General features: G+C 49.2%; 1 protein-coding gene across 1 annotated transcript in view; it reads right to left on the bottom strand.

Moving 5' to 3' along the window:
- Positions 1–6,121: 6,121 nt before the first annotated feature.
- FAM135B (family with sequence similarity 135 member B) overlaps positions 6,122–18,666 on the bottom strand; it is a 239,238-nt gene continuing 226,693 nt past the window's right edge. The window contains exons 15-20 of the mRNA XM_031439672.2: positions 17,785–17,876; positions 17,008–17,105; positions 15,827–15,978; positions 13,222–13,332; positions 11,539–11,652; positions 6,122–11,191 (exon numbers count right to left, since the gene is read on the bottom strand). Of these exons, the coding sequence (XP_031295532.2) occupies positions 10,986–11,191; positions 11,539–11,652; positions 13,222–13,332; positions 15,827–15,978; positions 17,008–17,105; positions 17,785–17,876 (773 nt within the window). The 3' untranslated portion in view covers positions 6,122–10,985. The remainder of the gene's footprint in view (positions 11,192–11,538; positions 11,653–13,221; positions 13,333–15,826; positions 15,979–17,007; positions 17,106–17,784; positions 17,877–18,666) is intronic.

The raw sequence follows: 18,666 nt of genomic DNA, 5'->3' as shown, positions 1-18,666 counted from the left end.
CCTTCCCCAACATAGTTGGAATAACGTTTCTATTCATTATCATATGAAATCACCAAGCCTATAGAAACTAGTAATGCCACCCCTCATGGTCGCTCTCTCTTGCTTTCTGGGATGGCCCGCACTCTGTCCGTGGAGTGTGTGTCTGCTTCTACTTTAAACTGAACACCCCACACCTCTTGGCCTCTCTCCCTCTCGTCTTTTGAGAAGGCCTGCATGCTGCTTACGGAGTGTGCATCTCCTAAGTCGCTCTGCCTTCTGTACAAGACAGACCCCATTCTGTCTGCGGAGCATGCCTCTCACTAAATCAGCTTGCTTTCCCTTTACTACGCCTTGCTGTTGAATTCTTTCCTGCACAAGGCAAGAATCTGTTCTCCCATTCTCCGGCAACAGTTACAGAACGTCCTTCTTTTACAACATCTACAAGCGTAAAGCTGATTCTCGCCCCTTGGGGGAAATAGAAAACTAGACCAGGAGATCTGGCCTGGCCACTGCTTTGGTTGCTGGACCCACAGCTGCCTCTGAGATTTAAATGATGCTTCTTCTAATATTTTTCATGGAGAAAAAATAGGAGGACTAAAGGGGTTAGATTGAACGGACACAATTGTATTAACCGAATTGATTTTTTCCATGAAGAATTTTTCACCCTTGCTTCTTTGCAAGTTGCTTGTGGGAGCTGAGGTCCAGGAATTAGGGCCCATGAGTGAGCTGCTTCACGTGGGACGTTTGTCTTCTGAGCCCGGCTGAGTGCTTGGGGAGGAACCCCTCCCACTGTCCCGCCCCTGCGCTTCCCAATGGGATGCAACAAAGTTGGGCAACCTTACCACTTTGTCCGGGATCTCATGGGACAGGTCAGCAGAAGCACAAGAGAGAAAAATGAAGGACAGGGAAGGCCCACAGGACCAAGGAGTGGTGGGGAAGGGGTGGAGAGCAGGGAGATTTTAGACTAGACGTTCTCGGAACCCAAAGAAGGCTGGCGACTTTGCAATGAAGACCAGAAGGAAGGGAAGGAGCAGGAGAAAGAAGCAGTGACTGCAGGAAGGGCATCGGGAAGAGGGAACAGCCAGTGCAAAGGCAGTGGTGTGCCATATGTTTAAGGAACAGCAGAGAAGCCCATGTGTCTGGGCGGGAGCCAACAAGGAGGGAAGTGGGAGGGGGCACAAGGAGGGAAGCAGACTGGACGGGAGAAGTGACAAGGGGCAGGTGAAGCAAGGTCTTGTAAGTCATTATCAGGAGGAGATGAGCCTCAGAGACCAAGGTAAGCTTCAGCGTGAACTCAGGCACATTGCTGAACCAGCCTTCTGAGACAAATGACATTGGAAATGACACTGGCTCACAGGATTAAGAAAGTGCCTCTAGGGGCGGGGGTATAGCTCAGTGGTAGAGCTTGTCTTAGCATGTGTGAGGTCCTGGGTTCGATCCCCAGGGCCTTCATTAAAAAAAAGTGCCTGGCCACTGTCCGACACTGCAGGGGGGTCCAGGGAACACTGCTGACCCTCAGAGCCCATGCACAGCCCCTCCTATCACACCTGCTCAGTGATTTCGCATCTCTGAAACAGAAGCCCGAGGCGGGTAGTGAAACCAGTCCTGCCCTCCATTCGTCCTGCACCTGGGTGACCTCCCGCTTCCTGGTCAAGGTCACTGTCTCTCCCTGGGGTGCTGTTCTGAGACACCAGCCACCGTAGGGCATCTTCAACTGCATCTCCACTAACATTTTAGCAGAAAATACAGCTAGACCTGGAAGGAGGAAATAAGGATGGAGTGCTTTATTTTTTTCATTTATTGGAGACATACTTTTGGTCGAATACTTAAACTCCTTACCTTGGACTCCTCACCCACCAGACAGTCCCGTCTGATAGAGCTTGGCAAGGGCCCAGTAGGGTAATGGACGTGAGCGCCATTTGTAACCTGTGATGGCTGCAGTGTGTCTTTACCTGACACCGTCCACATCAGTTTCAGGTTCCAGAGACTCTTACAGTGTTTGCATAAAATTAGAGTTGGATTAAAGTCTTGACTTTGTCACTAATTGTCTTGGAAATAGATGATTAATTTCTTAAGCCTCTTAGAGTCTCAGTTTCTTTCCATCTAAGTCAGGGAAAATAATATTTCCTGCTTTTCACATTTCAGACTTGACTTGGAACAACGTGTTAAGGATCTTAAAAAAAAAAAAAAAGAACATAGACTATTAAACTGGGAAGAATGTGTTTAAACTGGCAGCTTAAGCCAATGCTTTTTACTCCAGTTTGTTTACCTTTGAACTCTCCTTGTCCGGGGCTCCTGGACATCACTCAGATGCAGAATCCATGCTGGGAGACCCAGGACCGGGTTCTTGGGATCCCACGGAGACTGGCAGTAGGCATCCAGGCAGCTCCAGGCTGGTTACCTTGCCATCTCCTCTGTGATCAGAGCCTCTGCTCACTAGCGCCCCACTTGGCAATGACTCCGCCATCTGGTCAGGCTCTTCCTTCTACAAAGACCTGGCCCCTACTATATTCTCTAGTCTAGCTTCTAGAAATATAGAGATATCCTTACTGGTTTTGCTAATTCTCCCCACCCGTGTTCTGCCTGTCTGTCTAGTACAGATCACTGGCCAGTCTACAGCAGCTCTGTCCTTGGCTCAGCTGTTCATCCCCGATCCTATGAGCTGTGGCCAGTAGGAGTAGGGTCAGGTGGTGTAGACACCACACCGCACAGATTACAGAACTGCCCGGGGGCTCCTTTCCAGCAGGGGCTGTCTTCATGGGCAGTTTCTACTGGAAGGGGCAGTGGGTACCAGTACTTCTCATGAAGAACCTCTCCGTGTAACAGGAAACCGTGGGCTCTCCTTCCCAGGACAAGCTGCTTCCGATCCCCTAGGCATGCTCAGCCAAACCCCCAGCCAGAGACCAAGAATGCGTCCCTCCAGGGGCATTTTGAATAAACATCTCTGACTGTTAAATTGTTCAAGTAATCAAGGAGCACTGAACATGGGGATGAAGACCTGGGCCTCATCCTCTCCTGTCCTGATCCTCCTAAGTTCCAGTTCAGAGTCTCCTCACTGCTCTGCTCAGCCATCCCAGGGTACCAGGGGCCCTAGTGTGCATCCCAGAAATAACACTGTTACTGTGGGCACATGTCCTCCGACTGAATATAGAAATGACTTCTTCAGCCGTCAATGCATTCCTAAAGAGCGGCTGCTATACGTTCCAGAAACACGGAGTCTTGACAAAAGAAAGTCAAAGGATTTTTTATTATTGTTTATCATTGATACACATCACGAGCTACACAAAATGCCAACCAAAGAGCAGATGTAGAAAAATAGTAGAATTGCATTGGTTCTGACAATTTATTCCCATCGTCTCGATTTTACAATTTCCAAGGGTGTGGGGGAGGTTGCAATTACTGTATATAGACATTGTCCCCAGAATAAATACGCATTAGGAATTCACAGTGGCATCAAGCTACACAGTCAGGTTCTTTTTCAGAGAAAGGGACCGTGCTGAAGACCCTGCCTCTCTTTACCTCCTAGAAGGTAGGAGGTCACACCGGAAAACTCAACGAAAATAGAGTAAAACGGAATAAACCCCAGAGCCCTGTGTTGCAAGATCAATACACATAAGCCGTAGGCTGGTTCCCTCGGTCCAGCCTGAGTGTGAGCCTGTTGATGGACACCGCTGGAGGGCCATTTTATAGCTGATAATCTATTTTTGTCTCTTAATTTGAAAATAAGTAGAAAGATTATTCACAGAGCATCCAAAGACTCTGCACTACAGATGCAGGACAGGGTGCTTTGTGACAGGCTGAGCTGCAATCTGCACCACTGAGCTCCTTCTGCTAATTTCCTATTGACACGGACTGGGGGACGGCAGCCCCAGGAAGCTCTGATGTCCTGCTCGAGCGGCACAGCAGAGATCACGGCGGCATCTCCTCTGGGCTGGTTTCCTCCATCCAGACCCTGCTGGGATGCTGGAACGCCAGCATCAGGAGATGGACCTCTTCTAAGGCAATGTTCTCAGTGTTTCCCATCTGCTCTCTGGCCATATTACTCTCTCTCCGTGAACATTCGTCTACTTCTGTGGGTGTCCAGTGCCCCCACTAGACTCTAAATTCTTACATGGCAGGGTCCCATCTGATTCATTTCTGTAGCCACCAGGGCTCCGCACAGAGCCAGGCAGAGACTAAATAAACTCTATTTAAAAAGAAGTGCATCCAAGTGAAAGTTACAGGGAAATTGGGAATGAAAGTGAAGCCATAGACTTTGATTTTGTTCCGTACAAAAAAGACAGTAGTTGGGACAGTGCGGTGCACTCTTTTAAGAAAAAAATTGAAAAAAAAAAAAAACACGTAAAAGACATACACACAGGTGGTCAGATCTACCTGGGTTATTAGTAAATTTCCTTGGAGCAAAAAAGGTGAAATAGGGAATTTTGCCAAATGCAGTAAGCTTAACCTTGGGAGAAAAGACATTTCAGCCCAAGGGTTCAAGTCTTTTCAGTTTGATGCATTAAAAATATTCTGAGTGACATTCACAGAATTAACTCTTCCAAACTCCTTCACTTTGATACAAAGTTGTTCTCAGCTGTGTGTCAGGTCTCAGCCCTTCCTCTCCACAATGGCTTCCCCTACACCCTGAGCAGGAAAATCGTTCTGCTGCATAGGTCACACCTTCACGCACCGAACGGAGCTGGGAGACTCCGTGCGGAAGCTCTTGGAACCACAACAGAACGTTCTGACTTCTGGAAGCTTACGCCTAAAGTTTCAAACAAGGTAACTTAATGAATCAATCTGAGGCCATGTGAAAACGTATTGATTGATTATAAAGAAAATCCCTTATAGGGCTAAGCCCCGCCACCCCCTCTACCAAATGTTAAGATGTTTCCTCGGCACAGGCACTGCTCCAGACGCTCTGTTTCTCCTTTTCTCATCCAGACCCTCCAACTGCCTTTCAAAATAGACATTTTTAAACCTGTTCTATAGATGAGGAAACTCGACCTTATCCCCCTCTGTATGCCCCAGAGATACAGTGGCTGTTGCCATTACAGAAAAATACCACCATGATGTCCTTGCTCATCAAACTGCTTTTCTCTCGCAAACACAGAAGCCAGAGGGTAAACGTGAGCCGAGGTCAGACCCTTCCTGCATGGGAGCCAGGCGCTGTGCATTGGATGAGAGGCTCAAGAAGAAAACACCACGTTCCAGAGGCACAGCCTCTTCTGCACTGACTGACTGAACCCCGGCTCTGCGCCTGGCGCTGGGGAGAGCGGCAGGGAGGCGCTGACAACCAAGACGTGGTTCCTGCTCTGAGGAGGACACGTGCGGGAGACCTACACGAACACAGGAATGAGGGGGAGTGGGCTAACGGAGCCATGAGAAAACCAAGGTCTGATGGCAAGACATGGAGCTGAGACTCAGCCTGATGCAGGAATCTATGGTTCATGGACCATCGAGGGCAGGTTCCAAACCGATCGTACAAGGGACTGATCCCCAGGTGGGCCTGACCAGCCACTCCCATGTGGGGAGAGCAGATGGAAGAGCACGGTCTGGGGCAGCTATGGAAGGGCCTAGGGAGGGGCGGCCTTGGGCTGCAGGAGAAAGAGGATTTGAAACAGTGATTGAGAAACATAGATGATTAACCCAGAGCCAAACAGGCCAGCCAGCCACCCCATCGTGCTCATGGACAGGGCTTCATAAAACCCCCTTTGCCACTGACTTACGTTCCCCTCTGCTGCCTAAGTTATTGGTTATGTGGGTGCCTTGTACAGGACTATGTGACAAGAAAAAAACTCGTAAGATTACGGTTGAAGAGATGAAGGCTTGAATTCCAATACTGATTTTAACAGATGCGAGACTCTCACAATTTATTACCTTCTCTGCGTTGGAGGAATTGTAGCACAAAGGATAAAATGGAGGGAAATGGAGGCTCACGGCTCCAACTTCGACTCTGCCACTGACTTTCGTCAAGTTACTTGACTTCTCCCAACATCCTCTGTATTTTGTGTGAGTTTTAAAGGACACATGAAATCATACAGGCACACGACCTAGCAAATCAAAGTTGAGCACTGGATGTTTCTTTCATTCCTTTGCTCCTTTACTTGTTAAAAATAAGGTAAATGATACAAGTTTCTACTGTAAAGCACAGGGAACTATATATAATATCTTGTTGTAACTTATGATGAAAAAGAATATGAAAAGGAAAGTATGTATGCATACACATGACTGAAGCATTATGCTGTGCACCAGAAATTGACACAACATTGTACTTCAATAAAAAGGTTTCTAAAAAGGTAAATGAGAGCCCACATGTGTCTTACCTCTAAAAATCTCTGAAATCTGTGTTGAGTCATGAAGTTTTGGGTTTGAGGATTGGGTCTTACAGTCATACAATCATAGCCACATCTATGAAATGAAGCCACAGACGTTCTCCACTTGACAATCTGGTTGTGAAAAGATCAGCTGTAGGGAAATAGCCTGGTTTAGATACAAACCCGCACGTCCTTACGTTTACATCTGGTCTAGCAGCCCCGCTCTCTATGGTGAGGACATCCCTTTGTGTGACTGGGTCACTTTTCCCTAAAATTAAAACCGGTTTGCAGAACTTGGCCCACTGAGTACGGAGGTGCGTTGCTACCAGTCAACATGAGAAGAGTCTCTGGGAAGAGTCCAGCTTTTCTAGATGTTCCACAGAGCTTTCTATTGGGGTATCTCTGGTATGATGTGTAACGATAAAGAGATATCATGGAAAATAAAGCTTTAAAAAAAAAAGGTAAAAGAGGAAGGGACTCAGAAAGACTTCAGAAGGCACCCTGAATGCATAGAAAAGTCTTCATGGGGACAGCTCTTCATCTAAAAAAAAAAAAGCACGCATGCATGTATTATTGTCAGTAATGTCACCACTCTCACTTTGTCACACTTGGATGAAGACCCCTGGGGTCAGTGGAGGTTGGAAGAGCACAGCTCAGGACGCTAAAGATCAGACAGAGTCTGGATTAAACGACCCATTGTTTCTCTTCCAACTCTGAGATTCCACGGTTTTAATTTAAAAACTCACGGCTAAGAATAAAACACTACATTGTGTCGTTGCTCCGGACCCTTTCAGTGTTTAGGACTATACGATGTATCTTAATACCTCTACAGCCTCATACAACACCCAACATAAAATAGATTTTCAATAAAACAATGAAAGAAAAATTAAATGAGAAAAAAATCAGGGGAAAAAAGTTGATCAAGTTGATCCAGACGCCAGGACATGGTGCTTGGCTTATTAAAGAACACCATCCACTCTTCCTAAGGATGTTGGGACGGACACCTGGTAAGAACGAAGTAAGAAAGCACAGCTTTCTTCTTCTGTGTGTTCACTGCCACGACCACTCTTCTTTTTTACACAACCTGTGCACCTGTACACGGCAGCCCTGTGATTACCAATGCTCAGAAGTAAACACTGAAGTCAGAGAACAGCGTGGCAGAAAAAGTGTCAATTACATTTGGGGCTTTGCAAGTACCCAAGGGTATGCTTCCAATTCAACAACTCTGGAGAGCGAAGTGATGGCAGGGGGTGGACCTTCCTCTCCCGCAGGACCCTCATTACCGAGCAGAAATTTTCCTACTAGTGTCAACCATGGAGATTTCCTCCTTACATAAGAAGAAAATCCCGCGTGGCAGCTGACTTCTCACTCCTCCTCTTTGTCACTCTTGTACCCAAATCGTTTCTCCATCTGCCTGTCCAGCGCACCCAAGGCTCCCAGCTCTCTCTCTCTCATCTTAAACCTTTTACTCATTCTGTTCCCTCCCTGAGGGCCCCAGCCAACTCTTCTCCAGCCTTGTGTCTGTGTTTGGACATCAAGTCTCCCACAAGGCCCTTCTTGACCACACGCCACCCCACATCCCCAGTGCAGGTTGGCTGTCCCCCGTATGAGCCCCATCAGATCCCTACCACCTCCCTGGGGCCTTCCTGCTCTAATTTCCCATTGACTGTCCTTTCCTAAACTATAAACTCCCGATTCTTACCAATACACCCCCAGCACACAGCAGGCCCCCATTACGTATTTGTTGAATGAATGAATGATTGAATGAATAAATGAATTGATGAGCAGGTGCACTTGGTGGTAACAGACTGTGCAACGGAAGTATCTCATTTTTCAAGTCTCACTTTCAAAGCCCCCTTTTCAGCCTCCTCCAGGCAATGAAGACCGGACCTCTAGAATCACCTTGCACCGGCACATGCCCCACCAAAGCCCTCACTGCATCATGTGGTAATAACACAGCCAGATCTTCCTTGCGTTCTTCGAGGGCAGGGACTCTGCATTCTATCCCTGGGCCCCCACCTGGCACAGGTGGGAGTTGCTCAGTAAATATCTGCGGACTCTAGAAATTAACAGAGTCTGTTCTTGCCCCCTCTTCTCCCCAGGTGCATAGCACTCTGGTTGTTCTCAACCTGGCATGGAGGTATTTATTTTGCCCCAGCGTGACTTTAGATTTGCATCAACTTCTCTGGGGATATTTGGCTCATGAACAACAAATTCCAATTCATCTCAACATCAGTCATTTTTACTTCTAAATAGTTCTGAGAAACTTAACAACTCATTAAAAAAAACCACAAAAAAAACAAAATTTACGTTGAGAACGAAGACATACTAGACTATTTTCTTGGCAGGCATTTTGTTTATAATTTTATAATCAATTAGACAACGTCCCTGTCTTACATTACATATATATTTTTTCTGTGTATATATATTATATATCTATACTTTGATAGAAAGAGACATAAAAAAGCCTTTTCAAATGAGGCATGACACGCAACACTGGACACTCTTATTTATAATATAGAGATGTACTTTCTACACAATTATAATAGATGCTCAGAGGCCAGAGAGGGTTTACAAAGACAGCAGAGCACCCCTGTAAAAAAGAGGTGCACCATGCGACTGGACGTTTATTGCCATTAGTTCTATGTCCAGACAGCATATTGACGTTAAAAATGGCATCTGGTTATTGGAGAAGACGATGGTCATTGATTCACCCTGGCTCCATAACCGCTGGCTGCATGGTCTTTCAAATGACCAGGGAATGACAAACTTTGCTGATGGGCACTGGAAACACGAAGATGAAATGCTCACCAGAGGGGCAGAGCTCCTCATCTGGCCAAAAAGCAGAAGTTGCTACAAACATACGGTCCGTGGGCACTTGTCTGGGCCGGGAAACACAACATCATGGGCTGCTCTACAGGAATCAAAGTCTTCCTGGGTCACAGGTAACCAGGCTATGCCCACCAGGAACTGGAAAAATGCCCAGTGGCAGAGTGACCAGGGGACTTACGGACCCTACACATGTCAAGACTAGGATTCACTGAGAGTTCCAAGAAGACACACAGAAACCCGCAGTCTGCTGCGTGGAAGTCTGTCTGTCAGCTCCCTCCCCACCTTTTCCTTTCTTAAGAAATTCCTTAGTCTGCTCTCCTCAAAGTCGTCTGCCTGGACTTGTTTTCCATGGTCTACTTTGCTTTCCAGAGTCACACTGTTTAACATACGAGAAACTAAAATTCTCAGATGAGTCAAGAATCACTTGGCTTCTCACCACGGCACTGGTGACCATCACCAATCTTACGGCCCAGGAACCTGGTCCCAGACGAGTTTCCATACTTTCAGGAGGGAATTTTGCAGCAGGAGCTTTTGCCTCCAGACGACAGGTCTCCCAGGTCAGCTATCCCTACGGTCCTAGCTCATGTGTCCCTGCAGTATGACTAATGATGCTTCTGCAGGCTTCCTTTAGCCCACAAAGTGCACTCAGCCTTTGGGACCGTATTAAACACCCTGGTAACTCCAAACTTCCCCTTAAGTCACCGACCAATAACAACTGGGGCTGAGTCCTCGATCTGACTGCTTCTACTCTCTGCTCTCACGTTTGTCCCCATTGTCTATTGGTTTTTAATCAATGGTGACCTTTCCTAGCCCTTTTATTTTCCTAAGGCAAGAAGACATTTCCAGTGCAAGATAACCAGCACCCTTCTGAGAGCTCCCCTGAGGTTTGAAACCCAGCACTCCTCCAACGAGATGTCTTTCCCCTTGCACGGAGAGGAGAGCTGGCCATGGTAATAATGGTCTTAGTTTTTTGCAAGTGCGTCAAATGCTAACATAGCATGTCTTTGGAAGTTTATCAGCAGGAGCTTCACACATGTGTGCATTAATCTCAGTGCCTCCTTCTGCTAGCTTTAGCTCAGTCAGTCTTCTCTATTGCAGACAAAGATTCAAGCCATCACAGAAACGACCTGTGGACCAGGGCTATGCATAGAAAGAGTCTGGGGAAGAAGGTGGAGCAGCTAGTTTACCCTGTCCCCCTCCAGTTACGTTCTTTGTAACAAACTTGCATTTACCGGTAGCACTGCCTGTATCTCCCCCAATACCTTAAATTGCCCCGCCCACTGCTGTTACAAAATCAAGTTGGAGTTTCTAAAGCCTCGCTTTGTCCCTCGTTGAGAAAACATGAGGAGAGAATGAGAGAGTGGGCAACACACTGCCTTGAACCAGCGGCACATTTGAATCTATGAGGATTATATTTACACAAATATGTTCCACTTCTGCACAGAGGTTAACCTGAGTTCTGAAATGCTTGTGTGCATCAAACATGATAAAGCTATGAACTGGTAACAGACTGGACAAATCTAGTTAAACGGGAGTGACCTCCCTGTGAGCCAGTGGTGGCAAGGAAGGTGGGCTCACCAACTCCAAGTATTCTGTTTCTTTATTTTTCCCAAAATTTTCCTAGAAAGCTTCTTGAATGAGACTCCAGGTGGCTAGCCAGGTTCGGCCAAAGTCTGTTGTCTGTTACACTGTGGGTTCAGCTTTCCCCAGTCTCCAAATGAAAGCACCTCGGCTGTCCGGTCCTATCCCCACCCTCCAGCCCTCAGTGCCTCCCTCTCTGAGCGCCACCCTGGAATGACGGAGGTCTGTAAAAGGATGTCTCAACCAGAGTTCTCACGGGTCTTAAATGTTTCCAGCAGAGCCCCTCCAAAGCCACTACTTGAAGTAATTGAGTCCCGCCACCAAGAAGAATTTCTCGAGGAAGAGTTCAGAGTCCAGCACAGCGATGTGAGCGGCTCGGCCAATCAGGGCGTTGGCCGTGTTGGGCAAGGCGTGGAACACGTTGTGTCGGACTAAAGTGCAGCCCTTGGCTTCCACCAGCGGGCGGAGAAGGTTGTCGATCATTTCCGCATAAACGGGCCCTGCAAGGAGGGAAGACAGATAGGAGGTCGGGGCAGAGTTCAGCGGCAGAATCTAGAGAAAAACAACACCGGATGGGTTTTCTCCTATCCCTGGGCAGAACAGCAGATGTGCCTCACAGGCATAGTCACTCTCACGGGTCCCTTTGGCTTTTTCAAATTGAGAAGTCACTAAAAGAGGAAAAAGACAAAGACGAAGATGAAGACAAACACAAAACGAAAATGAAGAAGAAAAAGAAGGAGGAGAAGAGAAGAAGGAAGATGAAAAGGGAAAGAAAAAGAAGAAATGAAATGAAGTGAAGTGAAATGAAATGAAAAGAAAAAAAAAAAATAGAAGCAACGCGGCTCACCTGTGTGTCTGTCTTTGAGGGCAGTTTTACACATTTCGATCCTGGCTGAGTGAAATGGCACGTAGCGGTCTTGGGGAGAAGCAACCAGCACGACGTTTTTAAAATACTGCAGACCTGCAACAAGCCAGGCGGGCACTTTTTATCCAGGTTGTTTCAACTTACAGTCTCAGCTTTGCACACTTTGTGCAAACTTGCCCCCGAGAGAGGGAAAGGGGAAGACACCAGGCACAGCAGCCGAGCCGCTGCGGAGGACCTCCCGCTCTGGGAGGCTGAAAGGGGATTTGCACGTTAGTGGGAAGATGACGGCTTTGTCCTCATCGGCCTTGGAAGCTAGGGAGACACACAGCTCGCTACTGTGAACACTGAGTAACACGTAAGTGGCAAGAAAGCCTTTCTGGGCAGGGAATGCCACGGGGTCCACAAGGAAGTCAATGTAGTGTGGGGCTCCTCCTTCTCAGCCCCACAGTGCCCTTCATTCCAGCCCCGATTGTGTCACCTGCTTCAGGAAAAGTCTCTGACCTCATCCCCTGCGTGTAGTCTTGCCTCCCTGCAATCAGTCTCTCGCACTGAGACAGAGCCTCCCAGCCTATTCCTTCTGCCCCCAGAGCCCATCAGGGATCTCCAGGCCCGGCAGCGCTCCACCCCGGTCCTCCACCTGGACTCAGTGACCCTGTGCGGCTGCCTCCACTGAATTGAGTCTTCTCATCCAGGATCACAACCCCAGACCGTGTGCTGGGGGCTGGCTGGCTGGCCTCAGTAACCCGCAGGTGCAGGGCAGGGGTATAAACACTAGCCCTTTGCCCTCACTCAGGATAACTGCGGGGCGGCCCCAGGTCCCGAGCTCCCAGTGGGTGGGGCCCACTGACATCTCCAGGGTGACCACGTTGTGGTCCAACTGCCCGCCCTGCCCAAGCCTGCCTCCCCATGGAGGGATACCCTGCGGGCTCAGCACAGCACACAAAGACGGAAGTGAGTAAGGAGCCTGGCCACAGTTGTCATCAGCCCAGGGCTATGCCGAGCTCACATGCAGGGAGGCAGAGGTACCATCAGAGTCAGTGTCTATAAACTGATGGAAGACGCGGACCGCGAGACAAGACCCTGGGCCAGGAGAGCTTCCTCAGCAGGACGGGGCAGGACAATGGGTCGGCCCCTCTGCCCCTTCTGTGGACAGGGAGGTCATGCTGTGCGTGACCTGCTCATCCCCAGGGCAGGAAGGGTCTTCAACAGCCATGTGCATGTCCTCACCCCAGAATGTGGGAGGAGGTGTGACACCAAGCCTGCGGGAAGAACCCCCATCTCCCCCAGCACTGTCAACAGAAATGCACAGTGTTTCCCTGCCCCTTTTTGTGGTGGCTCTGCACCTGGGTGAAGGAGCTGTGAGCGGCGCACAGACCTCGGGGCTTGTGCCATTGGGACATTGAAAGCCTGGCAGGACATAGGGGCTACAGCTCGGCTGCAGAGAGGGCACTGCGCACCAGCTCCCCTGGCGACGCCGCTCACAGCCAGGGGCAGACGGCCCAAGGGCTGCCGCACTCCCGAGGGGCCCGCGGGCCTCTCCGCGCCTCCTGACTCCGCCCTTCCAGGAGCCAGTGAACTAGCGCTGACGCTAATCCGGGTCTGGGGGTTGGGATCTCCAGTTCACACGCATCACTGCCGCTAGGGGCTGCGGAGGGGGCCGCGCACCTGTTTTTTGGCTTAGTTGGTAGAGGAAGCATTTGCGCAGATCTGTGTTATCCCTGAAGGTCAGCTGCAAAAGGGACCCGGATTTCTTCAATTTCTGCATGAGCCACAAGCCTAGAAAGACAGAAACAAAACAAAGCAAAAATCAAACACATCAAACAAAAGGCAAAAAAAGAAACAGGGAATGATTAACATTAAACTGTGGTTTTTAGTTAACTTAAAAATGAGAGTACGCTGGGCAATTTAGCAAATACTTGTGGAGTCAGAGGGACGTCCGACTTCTCATGTCCTGGTGGCAGTGACGGAAAATCATATGGGACAGGCTTCGGGGGTCAGGAACTACCCAAATCGTTTGATTTTTCAATCCCCTTCCATAAATCTAGCCTAATGGAACACTCCTAAATAAAATTGAAAAAAAAAAGTAAGAATGTTCCTTAAAGATCTATTTAGGAAATGGAAGAGGGAAAAGCAACCATCCTTTTCTGAGTCCACCCATTTACAGTGGCTACACTGACGTTAACACTGAGGAGTGTGAGCATATGTCACCACCTCCAAAAACTGAATTTGATAAAAATGCAAGGAAATAAACAAGGGTGTGTATATATCATGGTGACTGCCACGTAAACGTGTCTGCATGCGAGATCACTCTGGACACGCTGCACTGCAAGCATTCTTGGTAATGACTCATTTTTCAACTCTTGGTAGTGTTGCAAGGTTATTTTATTATTATGGGAAAAAGTCAAAGGTGGTTAAAATCATTTGTTTCTGCCTAAAGGAGCTTCCCTGGTTTGGGAGGACAGACAGCGTGACAGAGGGAAAAGAATCTCATTTGTTACGTATCAATGTGTCAAAGAGCTCGGGGTCACAAATGATGTCCTACAATAATGTAAAAGCAAACACACTGGCCCCACCTCATGTGAGGGCAGCAAGCAGCCCGGTCTGGCCTGGGTGTGGGGCAGGTACAGGGGAGCCGGGGTAGAGAGCCAGGAGCTGGGCAGGGCGCTGGAGCTTACTGGGGTGACCCCCGGATAACACGTAATGGATTTGGCCGACTGGGGACCACTGAAGTCTTTGTTAGGAATGACTTAATAAACTATTCACTATCGTACAAACCCCAATGACCCACTTCGGCTGCCAACACCAAATCTCGTCACCTGCCAGTAACCACCCCATCAGTAGCATCCATACGGTCTAGAGGGTCAGTCTAACCCCCGTCACATCACACGAGGTCCTTTATCACCATCAGGCTCCTCCTGACAGTGTCACTGCCATCCTGTGCTCCTGTCACAGAGAGCCACCTGCAGTTTGCTGATGACACCGTGCTCTCAGTTACTAAACACACTATTTCTTCCGCACAGAAAACTCTCCTACCGTCCACTGTCTTGGAAATTCTACTCATCTTCCGAGATTCACTGGGCCTCACTTCTTTGCCCTCCATGACGTCCCTCCCTTACAACACAGAGGAAACCATGAGAGCCTCAGGCTGCAGAAAGAAGTTTAGAAGCTGGCTAAAGACGACCTCCCATACATGTCAGTTAACTTCTTTTTTCCTTCTCCTGTTTAATCTTCAATAATTCTGTAATACACACATTCACAAAAGCACATACTATATATATATATGTGTGTGTGTGTGTGTAAACATATATGTGTGTATATATAATACACACTTATAGACATGTATATACACATGTATACATATAAAATATACATGCTTATAAATAGCACACACACATATATAATGTGCATGCTTACACACAGGCATATATACACATACAAGCATATACCATACGTGTATCCACACTTACACACACACATACATATCCACATTGGCCTCATCTGACAAATAAGGAAACTAATGGCCTCATCTGACAAATAAGGAAACTAAGTAGCATGGAGATTAAAGGTCTTGGCCAGAGGAGGCCCCGAACGTCTGGGTTAGAACTTACCGGTAGGCCTGTCATGGAAGTGACTTGATTCAAAGCCCATTTTGATAGACTGTTTGTTTCCACAAAATCCGTATGCTGAAAACTAAACCCTCAGTGTGATGGTGTTTGAAGGTGTGGTCTCTGGGGGGTGATTAGGTGATGAGGGTGGAGCCCTCCCAAGTGGGATTAGTTCCCTTATAAGAGAGACCCTTCCTCCATGTGCGGACACAGTGTGAAGACGGCTGTGTGTGAATCAGAATGTGGGGCCTCCAAATCTGCCGATGCATTGATCTGGGGCTTTCAGGCCTCCAGAAGTGCTAGAAATAGATGTTTGTTGCTTATAAGGCCCCCACTCCAGTTAATGGTGATTTGTTGCAAATTGAGACACCCAAGCTCTCACCCCCACATCATTACACCTCTTCAGTTTTTTCCAGCCAAAACCCCAGGGCCATCACCTATTTATTCACAGAAAGTTGAAGCAGAAGAGATCCGGGGAAACCTCTAATCTAACCTCACCCAGCTCACGACCGGAAGAACGCCTTTCTAAGCCGGGTCTCCTGCCACCTCATGCTCTGCAGAGGCTCCAAAGTCCCAAGGAGGTTCCATCAGGCAGCGAGAGCATCTGTCTCGGCTGTCACCTCCCCTCTGCCCTGAAGGAACCGAGGGGGTGGGGAGAGTCTCACCTGTACTGACCAGGGTGCTGTTGTTGTACAGGGTCCCCAGGTGAGGCCCGGACAGCGACAGGAAGGTGTGGAGTTTGTTGAGGTAATACCGGAACCGGGGCCGTGTGAGGACCGATCGGATGATGATGTTGCCGAGAGAATGGCCAATGAAGCTGTTGAGAGGCAGAAGTGGTCCACGTGAGTGCGACAGCAGGAGGCCAGCTGCCCGGAACGCGCTGCACTGGGAACACAAAGGGGTGACCGCCCTCCACCTCCCATGGCACTTAGGGAAACCGCCAGTCCATCCCCACAGGGTTTCCGGACGCTGGCCACATGAAGCCTGAGATGGAAGCTCTGGCCCACGGTGGCTGGAGGAGGAGTGTGGGCATCTTCCCAGATTTGTGTTAGTAGAGCAGCCCCCACTCTGGTCTCCACGTCTCCCTCGGTGCACTGGGGGGTCCTCTCTGACATACGCATCTCAGCACTGACATCCCAGTCACTCACAGGGTAAAATCCAGCTCCTGAGCTTGGCTTATGAGGTTATTCCTGACCTGACCTCTGCCTGCATTCTCTGACTTTACTCAGGACACAGCTCTGAGCTGCCCGCTCTCAGCCCACAACAGCTCTGCTCCGGCGGGACTGCTGCCACAGGTCTATGGGTTCCACACATCACTACTTTCAGTCAATGTTAAGTAATTTTGTTAGAGAACAAACCACACAAGCTGTTGACTATCACCTTAACCACGTCAACAGTGACCCTGAGTTGTCATAGTGGAAGGACCCACTTAGCACTGACTGAAATCCTTTTATTGGGCAGGCAATACATCTCTCAGTGCTGGTCCCACTTAGTCAATGGGAAAACAAAGGCTCAGAGATGTAGGAAGCTTGTAAAAGGTTACACAGTGGAGCTGGGACGCAAGCTTGTAAGTGTTGGCAGAACACATTTAAAACCTAGAGATGGCTGTTAAAGTCCAATTCTCTTTCTACTGAGCTACAAAATGTTATAGTCCTGCACACAAGTATGGGCATGTCAAGCAGCCCTGGCCTCATTTCTGCCCTGAAACTAAACCACTCCATCAAAAGTCACAAGTGAACTTGTCCCAGACTCGTACACAAAAGGCATCACGCTGAACTTGTACACAGCAAACACTCAAACATGGCACCCCTCCCCCCGGCATTAACTACCTGTGGTTTCCTTTTACCTAATTCGCGATATGGAGAGGTTGTACAGCTGAATGTGCTGAATGATTTCATCCAGTAACCGATCCGTCATGGTGTCAAAATCCGCAAACGTGTCCATCTGGAAGGAGAAGGAGGAGACGGGCGCTGGGCGGGGCCGGGCGCGGGGCGGGGCCCTGGGCGGGGCCAGGCGCTGGGCGGGGCCGGGCTCTGCGCACAGGCCCGGCTTCCTCGTTAACCGTCAGGGCGCGTCCCGGGAGGGCGCCCAGGCCCGATGGGAGGGTTACCAGTGAGGAGGCGGCATCAGAGTGGGGCTCTGGTGAGGAACCTTGGGGACCCTGGAGAACTTTCAGTTGGGAGGGTGGAAAGTAAAGGGACAGGAGGAAGAGACGGAGAAGAGCGGGCGTGCCGTGCCGGCTGCCACGCCACGGGCCGGGGGCTCACATGGGCGCACGGGTACCGCTGCCCCGCTTCGCAGAGGAGGGAACAGGCCCGAGAGGCGAGCCCCGGCCCCTTCCCCAGCGCAGACCTCAGACCGCACTGCCCCGCCACGTCCCGAAGGCAGGCGTCGGCTTTGAGAAGGTTCCAGAAGACACCTGACTCACACGTTCACACTTCTTCCTATTGCCTCCTCCCAGAAGGAAGCGAGTCCCTTGTCCCCAGACCTTCCACGTGTCTGGTCAGTGTTCTCTGACAAGGTCCCCTCCCACCTGTGTGGCCATAGACTCTCATGGCGACTTCAGGAGCCCGTCTAAGACCTGAATCAGGGGTTGTCTCAGTTCTGAAGTTTGTTGTCGTACCTGATTCTTTTCAGACATGAGGAAGTCCAGTTTTCCTCCCGGAAGCCCCAGTTCTATGAAAGTCTTTACCAGCCGGAGGTCTGCACTGTTCCCTAAAAACGACAAGCAACCCCACCAGGGACCCACAATTAATCACATAAAAGCTGACGCACAAGGATTTACTTCTCACTCTTCTCCCATCCCCCCACTTCCCATTTTTTTATTAAGCTGATAATAAGAACAACTGGTCCTGTGCTGCCCCCTCCCCCTGCCCACACGGGTCAGGCCCCTCCTGGTGGTCCCCCCTCCATGGAATTATTCCTCCATCTATAAATATGTGGCTTGTGAACATTCTGACACAGCAATGGCTGCACTCTCCACCCCCCTTTTCTTCCAAGTCAGTTCTGTTCACTCAGGATAAACAGAGTGGTGGCCCTTGCGGCTGATGAGGCCCAGTGTGACATCGACAAGTCCCCTCTCAAATCTGCTCCTCAGTACAAAGACTGTCTAGTTCTGCCACTTACATGTAGCCAGCAAGTCCCTCACAGAGGCCAGCAGGGACATAGTTATCCACAGCAGAGCAAGGGTCACCCTTGGGAACCCGAGTCAGGTAAGTGCAAACTCCATGGGTACCATCTTCCAGAGTGACCAGCAGGGGCTGAGGAACAGGAGCTTAAGAACTTGAGGCTGCTGCTAAGCGCAGAGGATGGAGAACGCATCCCCGAAGTAAAAATCAGGTGGGAAGTGATTCTGATACAACAGAACAAACTCCGTATTCAAGTTTCGTTAAGCAGTAAACTTCATGCAGGCCACGGGGTTCGGCTGTAGCTTTTGCTTTTTAATTGAAGTAGAGTCGGTTTACAATGTTGTGTTAATTGCTGGTGCACAGCAGAGAGGTTCAGT

Source organism: Camelus dromedarius, chromosome 20 (assembly GCF_036321535.1).
Source record: "Camelus dromedarius isolate mCamDro1 chromosome 20, mCamDro1.pat, whole genome shotgun sequence".
NCBI lineage: Eukaryota > Metazoa > Chordata > Mammalia > Artiodactyla > Camelidae > Camelus > Camelus dromedarius.
Note: the sequence above shows the minus strand (reverse complement) of the source record. Positions and strands in the feature narration are given on the sequence as shown.